The 16,272-nt window shown below is 54.4% G+C and overlaps 1 protein-coding gene across 5 annotated transcripts in view; it reads left to right on the top strand.

The window, feature by feature from the left end:
* PAK4 (p21 (RAC1) activated kinase 4) overlaps positions 1-12,031 on the top strand; it is a 53,552-nt gene extending 41,521 nt beyond the window's left edge. For 3 of the 5 annotated variants that reach the window (XM_070397919.1, XM_070397920.1, XM_070397921.1), the window contains 8 exons: positions 1,080-1,337; positions 4,495-4,956; positions 5,168-5,605; positions 6,290-6,423; positions 6,650-6,776; positions 8,975-9,100; positions 10,437-10,571; positions 11,034-12,031. In XM_070397919.1, coding sequence (XP_070254020.1) covers positions 1,134-1,337; positions 4,495-4,956; positions 5,168-5,605; positions 6,290-6,423; positions 6,650-6,776; positions 8,975-9,100; positions 10,437-10,571; positions 11,034-11,189 — 1,782 coding nt within the window. In that variant the 5' untranslated portion in view covers positions 1,080-1,133 and the 3' untranslated portion in view covers positions 11,190-12,031. Of the gene's footprint in view, positions 1-1,079; positions 1,338-4,494; positions 4,957-5,167; positions 5,606-6,289; positions 6,424-6,649; positions 6,777-6,965; positions 7,463-8,974; positions 9,101-10,436; positions 10,572-11,033 lie in introns of those variants that run through there. The other 2 variants (XM_070397922.1, XM_070397923.1) reach the window with 2 other exon arrangements.
* The last annotated feature ends 4,241 nt before the right edge of the window (positions 12,032-16,272 follow it).

Genomic DNA, 16,272 nt, shown 5'->3' with positions numbered 1-16,272 from the left:
GTTTGTTTTAAAATATATATATACACACACACACACACACACACACACACACACTTTATATTTTATTGATTTCAGAGAGGAAGGGAGAGGGGTGAGAGAGAGAGAAACATCAGTGATGAGAGAGAATCATTGATCGGCTGCCTCCTACATGTCCCCTACTGGAGATGGAGCCCACAACCTGGGCATGTGCTTTTGACTGGAATCGAACCCAGGACCCTGCAGTCTACAGGCTGACGCTCTATCTAATGAGCCAAACCAGCCAGGTTTTTTAAATCAACTTTCATTTACACTGTGCCTGGTACTATTCTGAATACCTGACTGGAGACCCCACACCCTAAAAACAGGGACTGTGTTGTCTGTGAGTATCTGTTATGATGTGGGTCTTCCCAAATGTGTGATCTTGGTGAGGCGCTTCCCTCCTCTGGGCTGCGGTCTCCTCCTCCGTGGAGCGGGAGTGGAGCAGCCAGGCTGCCTAGGCGTGGCGAGGCTCAGTGACCATTTGTTAAACAAGTAACCAGAGGGGTGTAGTGTTCCTGGCCCAGAGTCTAGGCTGGGAAAGCATGATGGTTGTGACCAGGCCGTTAGGAACGGGTCATGAGCACACTGTGTGCCAGACACTGTGCCACGCATGGGGGTGGGACATGGGGAGCCTGGGCAGAGGAGACCTGGCCTACAGCACTGATACTCTAGTGATGGGGCTGTAGACGCTAAACTAGTAAACACAGGAATCAACAGCAGAATTTCTAGAAGTTAAACGTGCTATGAAGTGGAGCGTGGGCCTCTTTCTCTTGGGGTAGTCAGGAAAGGATTCACCAAGGACTCTGAGACCTGAAGGAGGGGAGGGAGGGAGCCATGTATGGATACTGGGGAAGAGTATCCCTCATGAAGGGGACAGCCAGTGTGAAGGCCCTGAGGTTAAAAAGCCAGTGTGAGCAAGGGGAGATACAAGTCGAGAGGTGATGGGGCAGGCCATGTGGGGTGGATCATAGGGACGACTTGGCTTCTCCCCTGAGTGAGATGGCAGGACCAGAGAAGCAGGGAGAAGTGGGCAGGTTCTGGTGAGTGGCTCCCTCCTCCAGGCCTGCCGCAGGAGCCCACGTCTGCGCCCTCCTGGTACTAAGAGCCTTGGCGCCATGTTTGGGAAGAAGAAGAAGCGGGTAGAGATCTCGGCACCATCCAACTTCGAGCACCGCGTGCACACTGGCTTCGACCAGCATGAGCAGAAGTTCACGGGGCTGCCCCGCCAATGGCAGAGCCTGATCGAGGAGTCAGCTCGTCGGCCCAAGCCCCTCATCGACCCTGCCTGCATCACTTCCATCCGGCATGAGGCCCCCAAGGTATACTGGCACCCCCACCTTGCCTGACCCTCGCCAACCCCACAGAGGGACCCCAATCCTTAACCCCACACTTGACCCTGTGGCCAACATCTCCTCGCTGACCCCCATCCTTTATGACTTCCAGATACACGCCCCAACCCTCCACACTCATCCTCACCCCCAATGCTGCCCTTTCACCCACCCCTTTACCCACTGACGCCTTACCTAGCCTCCAGCCCTGAGAACCCCACACTTACCTTGATCCCTCCAACAGTCCCTTCATACCAGCTCCTAAGCTGTGCTCTCCCAGAGCCTCACATCTAGAGCTCTGTGTTCCTGACCCCAGTGCCATCCATAACTTGTCCTTGGGTCTTTACAGAGCTCCCATGGCAGTGGGGGGTGAGGGGGGAGGGCAGACCTATTCCCAGATGGTGAGCCCCCTTAAGTGGTCAGGGCTGGGCTGGGGAAGCCCAGAGAAGAGGCCTGATCCAGGCCTGGGGTTCAGACCCACTTCTCAGAGGGGACACCTGAGCTAAGCCCTGGGGACTGAGGAGGAGAAGGAGTCCTGGGCAGATGGTGAGCAGCAGGGCTTCTAGTGGAGGAAGAGGCCTGTGTGAACCTTGGGGATTGGGGTTTGGCATTGCCAGCAAACGAGCAGAGCTGGGATTGGTTCATCTTGCTCTTTTTTGAAAATATATATTTTTATTGATTTTTTTACAGAGAGGAAGGGAGAGGGATAGAGAGTTAGAAACATCGATGAGAGAGAAGCATTGATCAGCCGCCTCCTGCACACCCCCCACTGGGGATGTCCCCGCAACCGCACCAAGGTACATGCCCTTGACTGGAATTGAACCTGGGACCCTTCAGTCCGCAGGCCGACGCTCTATCCACTGAGCCAAACCAGTCAGGGCAAAAGGCTCATGCTCTTAATCCCTTTCCTGCCTCCATGGTTCAGGTGCTCTGGCATGGCCTGCAGTGAGGCCGGCCTGGTGGCATGGACTTTATCCCAAGGGCAGTGGGAACAGGAAGGGCCTCGGGCCAGGGGAACGAATCAGGGCTGTTCCAGGAGTGGAGGTGGGTGTAGCAGGCTCAGCGCCCGGGACCAGGCTTGCAGATGACTCATCCTCTCCAGTTGCCCAACCCAGCCTGGCAGGAGGAGGCCCCAGGTCAGTGAGGTGGGTGTAGACACAAGTGTGGACACTCTCCCACCAGGGTCTCAGTCTGGGGGCCCACTGAAGTGTTCCTGTGTCCCACGCAGGATGCTTCTGAATATTTTGAATTGTTTGTCACCTCTTATAAAGTGAGAGATTTCATGTCCAAACTTCTGTTTCTGGCTTCTCCTGACTGATCAGCTGAGGCTGAGTGGTAGCTGCCTCCAGAGGCAGGGCACTGGCTCCTCTGAGGTACAGGCCCCACCTGGGCCACCAGGAAGAAGAGGCACCTTGTCTTAATTCACACAAAGGTGCCACACAGGCTAGCACTGTCCTGGGGCCCCTGTGTGTTTGCTGCCCAGTCCTCCCAGGCCCTTCCTCCCTCCCCCAGGCACTTCTGACCCTGAAGCCTGACCAGCTGTCTGCCAGGCTTCCGGGCTGGCAGCCAAGGCCCAGCAGAGGCAGGGGCAGGCCCCATAGGTGGGTTTTGTGGGATCAGTGTTTTCTGCACAGTAGAGGCAATCTGACTTCGGGCTATCTGGCAGCCCTGGGCCTATGTCCCTGTGTGTCCGTGGTTGACAGCACAGAAGTGGGGGCCATATTCTCTGCTTTCCACAGCCTCCACTCAGCTCCCCTCACTCCCTCACGGTTCAGCAAATGTTTATTGAGTGCCTTCTGCAGACCCACACTGCTCTAGGTGTTCACATTTATCAAGAGCAGAAACAGGAAGACCCAATCGCTGCTCGCACACACATTGCACCTGGGGAGCTGTAGGTGTGTTTATATCCACTGGTTTTATGTACTTTATTTTTTTAATAAATATATTGTATTGATTTCAGAGAGGAAGGGAGAGGGAGAGATAGAAACATCAGTGGTGAGAGAGAATCATTGATCAGCTGTCTCCTACACGCCCCCTACTGGGGATCGAGCTCGCAACCTGGGCATGCGCCCTTAACCGGAATTGAACCCGGACCCTTCAGTTCGCAGGCCGATGCTCTGTCTCCTGAGCCAACCCAGCTAGGGCTCCACTGGTTTTAAGTGCTCTAAAGAAAAGGCAGGGAAGAGGGTCAGGGAGTGTTAGGGGCTGGCATTTTAGATGGCTGCTCAGCAAAAGCCTCCCTCTGAGAAGCTGAGTTTCCAGCAAAGACCTGAGGAGAGGAGGGAGGGAGCCATGGCATACTTGGGGGAAGATGTTCCAGGCAGAATGAAGGCCCTGAGGTAGGAGCTGCCTTTGTACTTGAGGAGCAGTGAGGCCCATGTGCCTGGAGCTAAGTGGGGGACAGGGAACCCTGGAGACTCTTTCTCAAAGAGGGAGTCAGGACCTGAATGAGGGTGGTGCCCATGGAGAGGGTGAGCACTGGGTGGATTTGGGACACACGCTCCACCCAGCCCCCATTGGCATTCTCATTGCCATCCCCGCTCCTGGGGTACTTTTGCCCTCTATGTTGGGCCCAATCCTTTTTGACTCTCCCTATACCCAACCCTTGGCTTCCAGAGGAACAGAGAATGTGTTTTTGGGGTTAACAACACTGGCAGGCTGCAGGGGAGGAAGCACCAAGCTGTGCCCTGGCCCCAGCATCCTGTAATTTGCAGCTCTCCAAGGCTGATTATGGAGTGGTGTGGCCTCTGCCCTCCCCCTTCACCCACAGGGCAGAAACCCCGGGTCCCCCCCCTCCACCCCCCACCCCCCCCCCCCAAGCCAGGAGAGCAGGAGGCAGGAGGGTGCTTCAGCTAGCTTCCGGCTGGGGGTGGGGCGGAGGCAGCCTGACTGAGGGGAGGTTACTCCTTCAGCCCTCCCCCTGCAACTGACTTCTCTGTGTGGGGTGGGGGAAGGGTGCTGCGGGGCCTCCCTGGTGCTGCCCCCATCTGCCCAGCCCCATCATCACCCATAGCATTTCTTCATTTGTCTCTGTCTTGTCTCTGTGTGTGTTGTACTGTCCTGTCCTTGTGTGTTGGTTACATATCCTTTGTCCCCCTCCTACTTGCCCGGCCCTTCTCCCACCACTGCCCTGGATCCTGGACCCCAGACCATCGTGCGGGGCAGCAAAGGTGCCAAGGATGGGGCCCTCACGCTGCTACTGGACGAGTTTGAGAACATGTCAGTGACACGCTCCAATTCCCTGAGGAGAGACAGCCCGCCGCCGCCACCCACTCGTGCCCGCCAAGAAAATGGGATGCCCTCGGAGCAGGCTGCCATAGCCAGAGGGGGCCCAGAGAAGGCGGGCAGCCAAAGCCGGGTTGCTGGTCACCGTGAGGGGAGTGGCAGCAGTGGTGACAAGCGGCGGGTGGGGCCGGAGAAGAAGCCAAAGTCTTCCAGGGAGGGCTCAGGGGGGCCCCAGGAATCCTCCCGGGACAAGCGACCCCTCTCTGGGCCTGACGTCAGCACCCCCCAACCTGCTGGTGTGGCCAGTGGGACGAAAGTGGCTGCTGGCCGGCCCTTTAACACATACCCGCGGGCCGACACGGATCATCCATCCCGGGGCACCCAGGTAACTGATCCCCCACCCCAAGACCCCGTATGTCTCCTTCCCCAAAGCTTTTCCTATCCCCACCCACCTACTCCACCCTGTGCCCAGCCCACTGTGCATCTCCATCCTGACCACCATGTGTCTGTGCCACAGCCGGGCCCCTGTCCTGCTCAGGAGAGCAGAGCTGGCCCCTGTTCCCTCCACTGACAGCCTCCTCTCCTTTCTGTTTCAGGGGGAGCCTCACAACATGGCCCCCAATGGGCCATCAGTGGGGGCCCTGGCTGTCCCCCAGTCCTCTTCCTCCCGGCCTCCCACCCGAGCTCGGGGCCCTCCCAGCCCTGGAGTGCTGGGCCCCCATGCCTCCGAGCCCCAGCTGGCCCCTCCAGCCCGAACCCTCGGTGCCCCTGCTGGCACCCCCGCCTCTGGGCCTCCCGGCCCCCGCTCTCCACAGCGGGAACCCCAGCGTGTGTCCCATGAGCAGTTCCGGGCTGCTCTGCAGTTGGTGGTGGACCCTGGTGACCCCCGCTCCTACCTGGACAACTTCATCAAGATTGGCGAGGGCTCCACAGGCGTTGTGTGCATCGCCACTGTGCGCAGCTCAGGTCGTCTGGTGGCTGTCAAGAAGATGGACCTGCGCAAGCAGCAGAGGCGTGAGCTGCTCTTCAATGAGGTGGGCCTCCTGGCCTCCCTGTCCTGCCCTCACCTTCCTCCCAGTGCTCCTCCACCTGCTGGTGTTGAGGCCCGAAGGAGGTGGCCCCTCTGCCAGCAAGCTTGTTACAAAAGCAGACACTGCTCCTTGCAGAGGGCTCTGTGGGAGCAGCCTCTGGACTCTGATGCAGGGTCAATCAGCACTGTGCCCCACAGCCCGGCCCTCGCCCCACCCTCCACCCCCCCCCCCCCTTTACTATGAGCTTCAGTTGAATGTGGCCCTGAAAGCAGTGTGTTCCCACCTCCCCCATCCCCATCCCACCTTCCATTCTAACCTCGGCTCATACCTACTTGTCCTGATCTCAGCCCTGTGCTCAGACGCTCTCTTCCCACTTCCTCTCCCAACACCAGCCTGGTCTTCAGGGCCACTCAGAGACCAGCTCAGGACTGGTTACAGATTGGGATCAGAAATGTGTGTGCATGGGGAAGAGAGCGCCCTCAGAATGGAGGCTTCAGGCCTAAGCTGCCTTTGTGGTCTGTTAATTTTGGGGAAGGCAGTCCAGGGCGATCCCGATGAGCAAGAGTGACAGGTGGAACTGGGCCTGCAGTGCGGCAGAACCCAAACCCTGGCCCGAGAGTGAGGTAGGAGGGCGGCTGATGGCTGGCGGCCCTCCCCCTACCACGCTGACCCAGCCTCCCTCGCCAGGTGGTGATCATGCGCGACTATCAGCACGAGAACGTGGTGGAGATGTACAACAGCTACCTGGTGGGCGATGAGCTCTGGGTGGTGATGGAGTTCCTGGAGGGAGGTGCCCTCACTGACATCGTCACCCACACCAGGTACTGCCAGGCAGCACAGCCCTGGCTGACACCCAGCCCACTGTCTCCCCAGGCTCCCTAAGGTGGCGCTAGATTCCCCCCAGACCTCTTCTGTGACAGGATGAAGTCCCCTCCAGACCCCTTGGGGTGGCGGAGCCAACAGGGCTATATCCCCCTCAGACACCCAGGGTTGGACTGGATCCCCTTTGGACCCTGTTTGCCCCAGTTGCTTACTCCTCCCACACAGGATGAACGAGGAGCAGATTGCCTCAGTGTGCCTCGCCGTGCTGCAGGCCTTGTCTGTGCTCCACGCCCAGGGCGTTATCCACCGGGACATCAAGAGTGACTCCATCCTGCTGACCCACGACGGCAGGGTGAGGATTCGGGTGGCTTGGCCTTCCGCTGCCCCTCCCCAGCTCCCCTCTGCCATCAGGGCAGGCTCTGGCCCCAGTGCAGCATCTTGAGGAGCAGTCAGCTTGTTCCTTGGGCAGCAGTCCAGAGTCAGGTTGTTGGTGGGGCTCTGCCATCAGCACAGGACACTGGCACCTGTACTCTTGCCCTAGGCTCAGAAAAGGGAGAACACATTTGGGTGGCCACCACAGTTTGGCCATGTGCTTCTCCCACCCCTGAGACCAAGCACCTGAGTGGCCGTGGACCCCAGCCTGCCTCCCGTCTTCTGGACTGAATGAAGTTCTGAATCTGGTCTATGGATGAGCCACAGAGTGCCCAGAACCTGCATGTACAGTCCGAGAGTGGACTCTCAGTGGGAGGGCCCCTTGACTATCATCCAATTCTTGGAGATTCGACCTCCCTCTCCCAGGAAAGTTAATCCAGACAACAGAGGTGGCAGTGTGGAGCTCTTTTCACTGGGAGGGCTCAGGGGGGCAGCTTCAATCTAGGGCCATGGTCGGCAAACTTCGGCTCGAAAGCCACATGTGGCTCTTTGGCCCCTTGAGTGTGGCTCTTCCTAAGCCTTAGGAGTACCCTAATTAAGTTAATAACAACGGAAAAACACATAGCGCTAAGGGGAGCAAACATATTAAGAACAGTATGCTATATACGCCAGGTCCCTTGAAACATATGCTGTGCAGACGTTTCTTCTCTGCAGTGACTGTCAAGCAGCAAGGATGGACCGGCTCCCGGCACAAGAGGGTACAGGCCGGGCTGAGGGACCCCCGCTCCTGTGTGCAAAAATTTCGTGCACCAGGCCTCTAGTTAGTACATCATCTTCTTAACATCTATGTCATATCTTTTGTATGAATGGATCTTAATTTAACTTACCTCCCCCTTTATATGTATTGAAGTTATTTCTAGTCTTTTGTTAATATAGGGTGTCCCAAAATTCACGCAAGATTGCAAATGGTTAGGGGTGATCTTGCGTGAATTTTGGGACACCCTATATAAACAATGTTGCAATGAGCATCTATTTTTTTCACTCTTATTATCTGTAGGAAAAAATCCTAAAAGGAGAGTGTGTCATTATCCAAATGAATAACTCTAAAAACATTTCATTGATTAGCAAGAAAAGATAAATACTGAATGAACCCTGTCCTTGTATGAAAACACACCTCAAATTTCTTTCAACGCTTTTCCTGATGAGTTCAACTAGTTAACATTACCACAAAATGATTTGCTTATGAATTCCAAAGTGACTAAATTAAGTTTGAGGGTTTACAGGTATTTCATAGACTTTAAAATAGGAGAATAAATGGCCATTAAAAAATCCTATATAGCTCTAACTGGTTTGGCTCAGTGGATAGAGCGTCGGCCTGTAGACTGAAGGGTCCCAGGTTTGATTCCGGTCAAGAGCATGTACCTTGGTTGTGGGCACATCCCCAGTAAGGGGTGTGCAGGAGGCAGCTGATTGATGTTTCTCTCTCATCAATGTTTCTAACTCTCTATCCCTCTCCCTTCCTCTCCATAAAAAATCAATAAAATATATATTTTAAAAAAAAAAAAGTTAATAACAACGTACCTACCTATATAGTTTAAGTTTAAAAAATTTGGCTCTCAAAAGAAATTTCAATTGTTGTACTGTTGATATTTGGCTCTGTTGACTAATGAGTTTGCCGACCACTGGTCTAGGGCCTGTGAACCCCTGAAGATGTCTACAGAAGTGTTTTAGGGACATGTGTAGCCACCTAAACTTGCACACACACTGGGCAGGCTTTCCGGGGTTGCGAAACACAGACATCCTCAAGAGTCTGGAGGCCTGCGACTCAAAAGAGGTGTGCATCCTTGGTTCTGCGGGCCTGGTTGTCGCAGAGGCAGGCCCAGTGTCCTCACGCTCCAGGGAAGCAGAGGCCCAGGCGTGAGCTTTGGGACCCAGCTCTGGTCTCGGCCCCAGCATCAGCCTGGGTACCCGTAGGACTCAGGCCACTTCCCCTCACAGCCCCAGGGCAGACCCTGTCTGGCAGGCAGATGGTGTGATGTGGAGGCAGTGACACACCTAAGGGCTCCCTACCAGAGGTGGAGACCCAGCATGTCGGAGGCCAAGGAATTAATAGGGGGCTGCCTCTCTCACCCTCCCCATGCCAGCACCTCTGACCTCGCTGCCTGCCCCCTGCCCCAGGTAAAGCTGTCAGACTTCGGGTTCTGCGCCCAGGTGAGCAAGGAGGTGCCACGGAGGAAGTCATTGGTTGGCACTCCCTACTGGATGGCCCCAGAGCTCATCTCCCGCCTTCCCTACGGGCCAGAGGTAAGCCAGAGGGAGCTGATGTACAGCTGTCAGCACCAGTTCGTGCTGTGAACAGCATGAGTGGCGGGGTTCGGAACAGCCAGAGTGATGGGGTGAAGTGGGTCTCAGTCTGGGGAATGGGTCTCTAGGGATGATTTTGGAAGAAGAGGTAGACATTCATTCATTCATTCATTCTTGATTGGGTACTAGTTTTGAGCCAGGCCGAGTGCTTGGCAGTGAGAACAGAATGCTGAGCAGAAGTGGTCACGGCTTTGACTGACAGCTGGTGCAGAGGTCACAAAGTGGCTGGCTCCTGGCTGGTTGGCTTGAAGATGCTTTTGCAAGCATTTAAAAAAGATAAGTCTCTCATAGAAGTCCAAATTTCCATTCTCCATCAGAAAACCAAGATGTTTGGTCACATGGAGGCCAAATTCCCACATGGCAACAATCAGCAGCACAGATAGGCTGCTCTGCTGTAGAAAGGCAGCCCCTTCTCCTTGGTCGTAGCCCCCACCCATTCCTATTAGGTATACTGACCTGCGTCACTGCCATCACCTGCCTGGCCCTGAGGCCTGTGAGCTGGTGCCCAAGGCCCTGAGGATTCCTCCACAGTCGGTCAGCAAGACCTGACCCACTGCCTGGCCCTGGGACAGGCATCCTGGGAAGCACATCTTGGGGGGCCTCAGGCTGGAGTGGGGTCACTGGGAGGGGAGACTAGTATGAGATTCTGAGGGGACATCTCAGTCAGGACAGCCTGTGAGTGACAAACCCTGCTCAAATGGATTTAGCAAAACCTGGAAGCTAAGGGTCCCCAAAATTGTGACAGGCTTCAGGCCTAGCCGTCCACATGCTCCCTCCCTTCAGGCCCTGATTTTCTCTGCAGTGTTCTCTCAATCAGGTGCTCCCCTTGTGACAGCAGAGATGACCTTGACAACTGGGACATGTCTCCCTGCCTGTGAACACCATAGGATATTTGGCTTATAGTCTCAGGGTCGACTCTGATTGGTTCAGCTTGTGTCATGTGCCCATTCCTGACCCAGTTACTGGTCCCAACCAACCTGGTCATGCCCTTGCCTCCCCTTCCCCCCGCCTGCCCCTGGCTAGGTGTGAGGAAGGGTGGGGGGTCCACCAGAGGAAACTGGTTGTGCTTAGCAAAAAGAAAGGGGACAGGCTAGGTGGGCAGAACCCTCCAGGGGGTTCCCTGGGTGAAGAGTGCATGGGGTTGGCAGGCTCATGTCAGAGCAGGGATTCTGGGTCCGAGGCTCAGGTTGCAGAGAGGCAAAGGTAGAACTGGGGGCTGTCCCTCCCCGGGCTGGGCCACCCAGCACAAGCCCTGCCATCCCTTCCTCCGCTGCAGGTGGACATCTGGTCGCTGGGGGTGATGGTGATTGAGATGGTGGACGGGGAGCCCCCCTACTTCAATGAGCCACCCCTCAAAGCCATGAAGATGATTCGGGACAACCTGCCACCCCGACTGAAGAACCTGCACAAGGTGGGCCCTGCCGGCAGGCAGGTAGTGTGAGGAAGATACACAAGCCCGGCCTCACACCCAAGCAGAGCACTGGTGGTTGGTGTGGACTGAACTGGGGCATTGATATCTCCTGGGATGGCATTTACTGGGTGCTAGACTCATTGCCCTCCTCATCCCACAGAGGTGCTCACGCTGGCCTGACTGAAGGCACACAGCATGGTCAGGCCCCGGAGAGGGGGCTTCTAGGTAGAGCTTTCTGGGGAGAAGGGGTGCCTCCAGGGCCCCACTGCTGCCAGCTCCTCACCAAACTTGGAAAATAGGGAGGAAATGAGTCCGTGGGGCCAAGCTCTAGACACAGGACACCTCTTTCCTCCCGACCTGGACAGTAGATGTCAGCCCATTGACAGAGAAGAGGCGACTGAGGCCCCCACAGCGAGTGAGCAGTGGAGCTGGCACTCAGACCCTGCCTTGCCTCCCCCACAGGTGTCACCGTCCCTGAAGGGCTTCCTGGACCGCCTGCTGGTGCGTGACCCAGCACAGCGGGCCACGGCAGCTGAGCTGCTGAAGCACCCGTTCTTGGCCAAAGCGGGCCCGCCCGCCAGCATCGTGCCCCTCATGCGCCACAACCGCACCAGATGAGGCTTGGTGCCCTGTCCCTGAACCAAAGAGCCCCTTGGGTTACCCCTGCCTTGCCGAAGGCCAGTAGGGGGCCGGCCCCTGCTCCTCCTGGCCTGGGAGACACTCCATGTGGCACTGCCTTTGTTACTGGGGCAGTGTGTGGGACCCTACTACTGAACTCCAGTTTTGATTTTGTGACTCAAAATATGGGATTTGTGGGAGCAAGTGAGGCTCCCAGATCCTCCCTACAGGACAGGCCCTCCCTGTGTTTCCCTGTCCCCAGGAAGGACAGGCAGCTTCCCATCACTGGAACTCTGCAGTGGGGGCTGCTAGGGGTGGAAAGAACACTACGAAAGATGCGTGTTTGTGTGTGTGTGTGTGTGTGCGTGTGCGTGTGTGTGTGTGTGTGCATGTGTGTGTACATGGGTGTGCACACAGTGGAAGGTCCAGCTCCTCTGTCCTCCAGACTGCGAGTGGGTGTCTCTGACCTTGCCTCACATACAACCCCCTCTCCCCCTGAGCCATGGTGGGGGTCGATCATGAATGTCTGAAGAGTGGCCTTCTCCCTTAGCCCTACATCTCCTTTCTGTGGTTGGATGGGGAGACAGGTCAGGGCTTCCCCCCACCCCCAGCCTCTGCAGAAAATGACTACTGCACCTGGACAGCCTCTTCTTTTCTAGAAGTCTATTTATATTGTCATTTTATAACACTCTAGCCCCTGCTCCCAGCTGGGACAGATGGTCCCTGTCCTGCGGGGGGCACCGGGGACAGAACCACTGCTTGAAGAATCAGGTTCCTGTCCCCTTGGCGCAGCCCCACCTTCCCTCCCTCAAGTTAGTTTTACAATTAAAACATTTTCTTGATTTGTGTGTGTGTGTGTGTGTTTGTGGAGCGTGTAGAGGCCGCTGCCTGCCCACACTGTCCAGGCGGAGGGACTCTAGGGTCAGGAGTGGGCGAGCCTGGCCTACCCAGGATTCTAGCCCAGCTTAGGGCAAGGGCTATGTCTGTGGGCGAGTGGGGAGTTCCAGGTCAAAGGACAGCCAGTAAAGCTCCTGCTCACAGGGCACATTGACACTGCCCACCCCCTTTCTCCAAGCCTGGAAGGAGTCAGTTTACAAGTCCATGTGCCGTGATGACCAGTGTACCAAATCTGCAATTTCTGGCGACTTGTTTCAAAGGTTGTCTTGAGCGTGTTCAGTGGGTAGGAATTAATCCGTGTTGTGTTGATGCTAGTAAATTGCTCAATGGACAAATGGGCTTTGGGGCTTGGCTAAGGTGGATGGACCAAGGCTGCCAGCTTCCCAGAGACTCCATCAGTCAAGCTCTTCCCTCCAGGCTGACTCGGGCCTGGGCCTAGCTCCCAACAAGGGGAGAAGGAGTCCAGCTGTCATCGAGTGACAGTGCAGCGTTCTGGACACTGAGCACTCCAGGGCTTTGTGTGTCCTCCCCAGCATGCTGAGAGGTGTTGGGCAGGAGCAGCTTCCTGGGGGCAGCTGGGAGCACAGGAGAGAGCCCCTCTCCATAGCCCTCCGGTGTCACTGGCACCAGCAACCCCAGCCTGGTTTGTGGGTGGAAGTGTGTGGTGAGGACGGAGAGATTCCAGCTTGGTCCACACTACCACTCTCCTCCACTATCACGTGACTATCTCCAGAGCACCCCTCTCCACTGGCCCCGACTTCCCCCAAGAATTGGGGTGCTGTTTCTGTGACAGCCTAGCCGAGTCCATGCATGGTCTAGATAAATATTTAATTGCTGTATGTGAATGTGTCTGGAAAAAATATGCCAAAATTGGCATAAGGAGAAATAACCAAAAAGACCAAAATAACCCCCGACACACACTTTTTTAAAAAATGCTTTGAGCTTGAATACCTGTACAAATGAGTTGTGCCAAGCTTTGAAGTATCAGGTAATTCCTACCTTGTACAAATTGTTCCAGAAAACAGGAAAAGAGGATAGCTGTCGGAGGCTATCGTTTAGGAGCCTGGAATACCCATAATCCCCCAAACAGATAAGGGTGATGAAGAATGAGCGTTGCAGCCACACTGGACGTCTGGAGGTGCCACTTGGTGGAGACGCCCACCGAGACTCAGCGATGACATTTGCCCCTTAGGTTGTGGAGGAAGAGCCCACGGCAACTCTGCCCTTACTGTGTCTTCAGTCACATGACTGCAGTTTTAAAGAATGGCTTTGGGGAGCCCCTTGTCCAGCCCTCCTGCTTCCCCCAGCTGCCGACGTCCATGCTGGAGGAGTTCCTACGGTATCAGTAAGAAACTCCTCTAGTTTCAAACAGGATTTAATACAGGGGGTTGGTTACCAAGGCACTGGGGAAGCTGGAGGAGCCACAGAGGGCCAGGAACCCAACCAGTAGTCGTTAAAGGCAGGAGCCTCCACTGTGGGGCTAGAGGGACGAAGGGTCAGTGGCCCTACTAAAGTCCACTTGTGTCTCTGCTGCACTGAGCAGAATGACAGTCCAGCTTCCCACCCTCTACTCCCACTGGAAGCCCCTATTGGCAGGACCTTACTGATTCCAGCTGGCAAGGGAGTCGTACAGGCAGCTTTTCAGGCTTCCCGCCTCCGTGGAAAAGGAGGCAGTCGGAAGGGCAGGTGTGGCGGAGCGGCAGTCATCTGCTCCGCTGGGACGTGGCACAGGGGTCTCACTCTGTCCAGATGTTACTGTGCAGACATGGCGCTCCACAAGGAGTGTTAGCCACAGCAAAGGTCCCGGAGAGGGAGTTAAGGACGTGTGAAGGTCAGACTTAAGTCAGACCAGTGGTTCTCCAAGTGTGGTTCTGGACTGGCAGCATCCCTGGGAACTTAATGGGAATGCAAGTGTCTGCATTCACCCCATCACACCGTGTGGGACCTGGCTGTCTGTACTACACACAACAACCTGCCTGGGGATTCTGAGGCCTCTCAAGTGTGAGAGCCACTGCGACCTATGATTGGCCAAGGAGTGTGGGATTTAGCCCTGCCCAGTCAGCAGGATCCCAACCTCCTCCTATCTCACGCTCCTCCATACTGGGACTGTGGCCTCTCCCCGCGGTCCAAGAGCATTGCCACCACCAGAGGGAGCCAGAAAGAGGGCGCCTGCCTTTAAGGATAGGACCCCTGTGGTTGCACCAGGGTCTCAGTGGCCAGAGCTTAGTCAGGTGACCACAGTCAGAGCAATGAGGTTAGGAAATGTAACCATTGTGTCCAGCTAAAAATTCTATTACTATAAAATTGTGCTCCTTTACCCCTGCTGATAGACTATAAAGTTGATAGAGGAAAATATTTAATGGCCTAGAGCAGCCGTGGGCAAACTACAGCCCGCGGGCCGGATCCAGCCTGTTTGAAATGAATAAAACTAAAAAAAAAAAAAAGACCATACCCTTTTATGTAATGATGTTTACTTTGAATTTATATTAGTTCACACAAACACTCCATCCATGCTTTTGTTCCGGCCCCTGGTCCAGTTTAAGAACCCATTGTGGCCCTCGAGTCAAAAAGTTTGCCCACCCCTGGCCTAGAGTCAGAAAAGGATTTAATTTATTTTTATTTTTATTTTTTAGAGAGGGAAGAGGAAGAGAGAGAGAAACATTTATGTGAGAGAGAGACATCAATCCATTGCCTGCCACTGTTGGTACCCCAACTAGGGATCGAACCCACAACCTGGGCATGTGCCATGACCAGGAAGTGCACAGGATGACATTCAAGCAACTGAGTCACACCAGCCAGGACTTCTTCAATAAAACTTAAAAGGAACAAATTATGAAGAAAATAAATTTGGTTATATCAAAAATTTGTTCAAGGAGGGACATGAGCAAATATAATAGGTTCAGAATGGGGGGGAAATATTTGCAAAGTATAACACCTTGTAAGATTTTTTTAACAAGAAAAAGAACAACCCTAGTAGAAAAATGGTCAAAGGCTGTAAACAGGTAACTTATGGAAGAAAAACCCAAAGGCCAACAAGAGTGCACAGGTGCTCAAACTCATTAGTAATCATAGAAAGGCAGCTTCCATCACTAAGCTGACCCTTGAGCAACACAGGTTTGAACTGCATGGGGTCCCTTATATGTGGACTTTTTCTCATAAATACCTCTACTGTTTTCAATCCCCCGTTGAGAGTCTGAGGATATGGAGAGCCGACCATGCATTGAGCTACGTCTTTTTACATAGGGGACTTGAGCATCTGTGGATTTTGATATTTTCTGGGGGGTCCTGGAACTAATTCCCTATATATACCAAAGGGACAAGTTAAGTTTTGGGGAAGTCAGAAGTTATACATGGATTTTAAACTGCAGGAATAAAGGGGTTGACACCCCTAAGCCCCACATTGTTCAAGGGTTAACTGTATTGCACATTAGTATTTCCCAGTAATTAAGCTCCTGGCTGACTTACCAACGAAATCTCACTTGGGACCACGTAGGAGCGAGCCTGAGGATGTTCACTGCAGCAGGACGGATGGGATGGGAGCTGGAGGCAGCCTGGGTGTCCACCCCAGTGAGAGAGTGAGACACCAAGGGGTGCAGCCGGTAGGACCATGTATGCCCGCAGGGGGTGGGAGCCAAACCAGTTATGGAAAAGTAAAATTAAGAGCTATATTGCCAGATAAGGTGTATGAATTACAAATTGTGGACATAAAACAATCATTTTGCAAGACCAAAAAAGAGACTCATTTACATATTACAATGGCTCCCAATGGGAAGCAAGGGAGGAGGATAAAGGTAAAGAATAAATGAGACTGGTCTTGGAGGTGTAAAGGCCTCGAAGGCCATGCTGAAGATCTGTTCTATAAGCAAGGGCAACCCCCTTAGTGTGGATTGGGGCCCAGGTACTGGTATTTAAAATGGAAATTATCCAGATGATTCTAACACGCAGCCAGGATTCAGAAATGCGAAAATGGCAGCTTGTCACTGTTGACCTCAAGCCTCATGCCTACCTCTTGCCAATACCTCACACCTTCTCAGGGAACATTTCACAGATGTGGAGACTGAGGTCCCCAGAAGGGAAGGGCCTGCCCAGGGTGACAGGGCTTAGGAAGGCCAAACCTAAACTCTTTATTTATTTATTTTTAATACATATTTTTATTGATTTCAGAGAGGAAGGAAGAGGGAGAGAG

The sequence above is a fragment of the Myotis yumanensis genome, unplaced genomic scaffold (genome assembly GCF_028538775.1).
Source record: "Myotis yumanensis isolate MYYU_CA2020_CCGP unplaced genomic scaffold, mMyoYum1.0.hap1 SCAF_18, whole genome shotgun sequence".
In the NCBI taxonomy this organism is placed as follows: domain Eukaryota; kingdom Metazoa; phylum Chordata; class Mammalia; order Chiroptera; family Vespertilionidae; genus Myotis; species Myotis yumanensis.
Note: the sequence above shows the minus strand (reverse complement) of the source record. Positions and strands in the feature narration are given on the sequence as shown.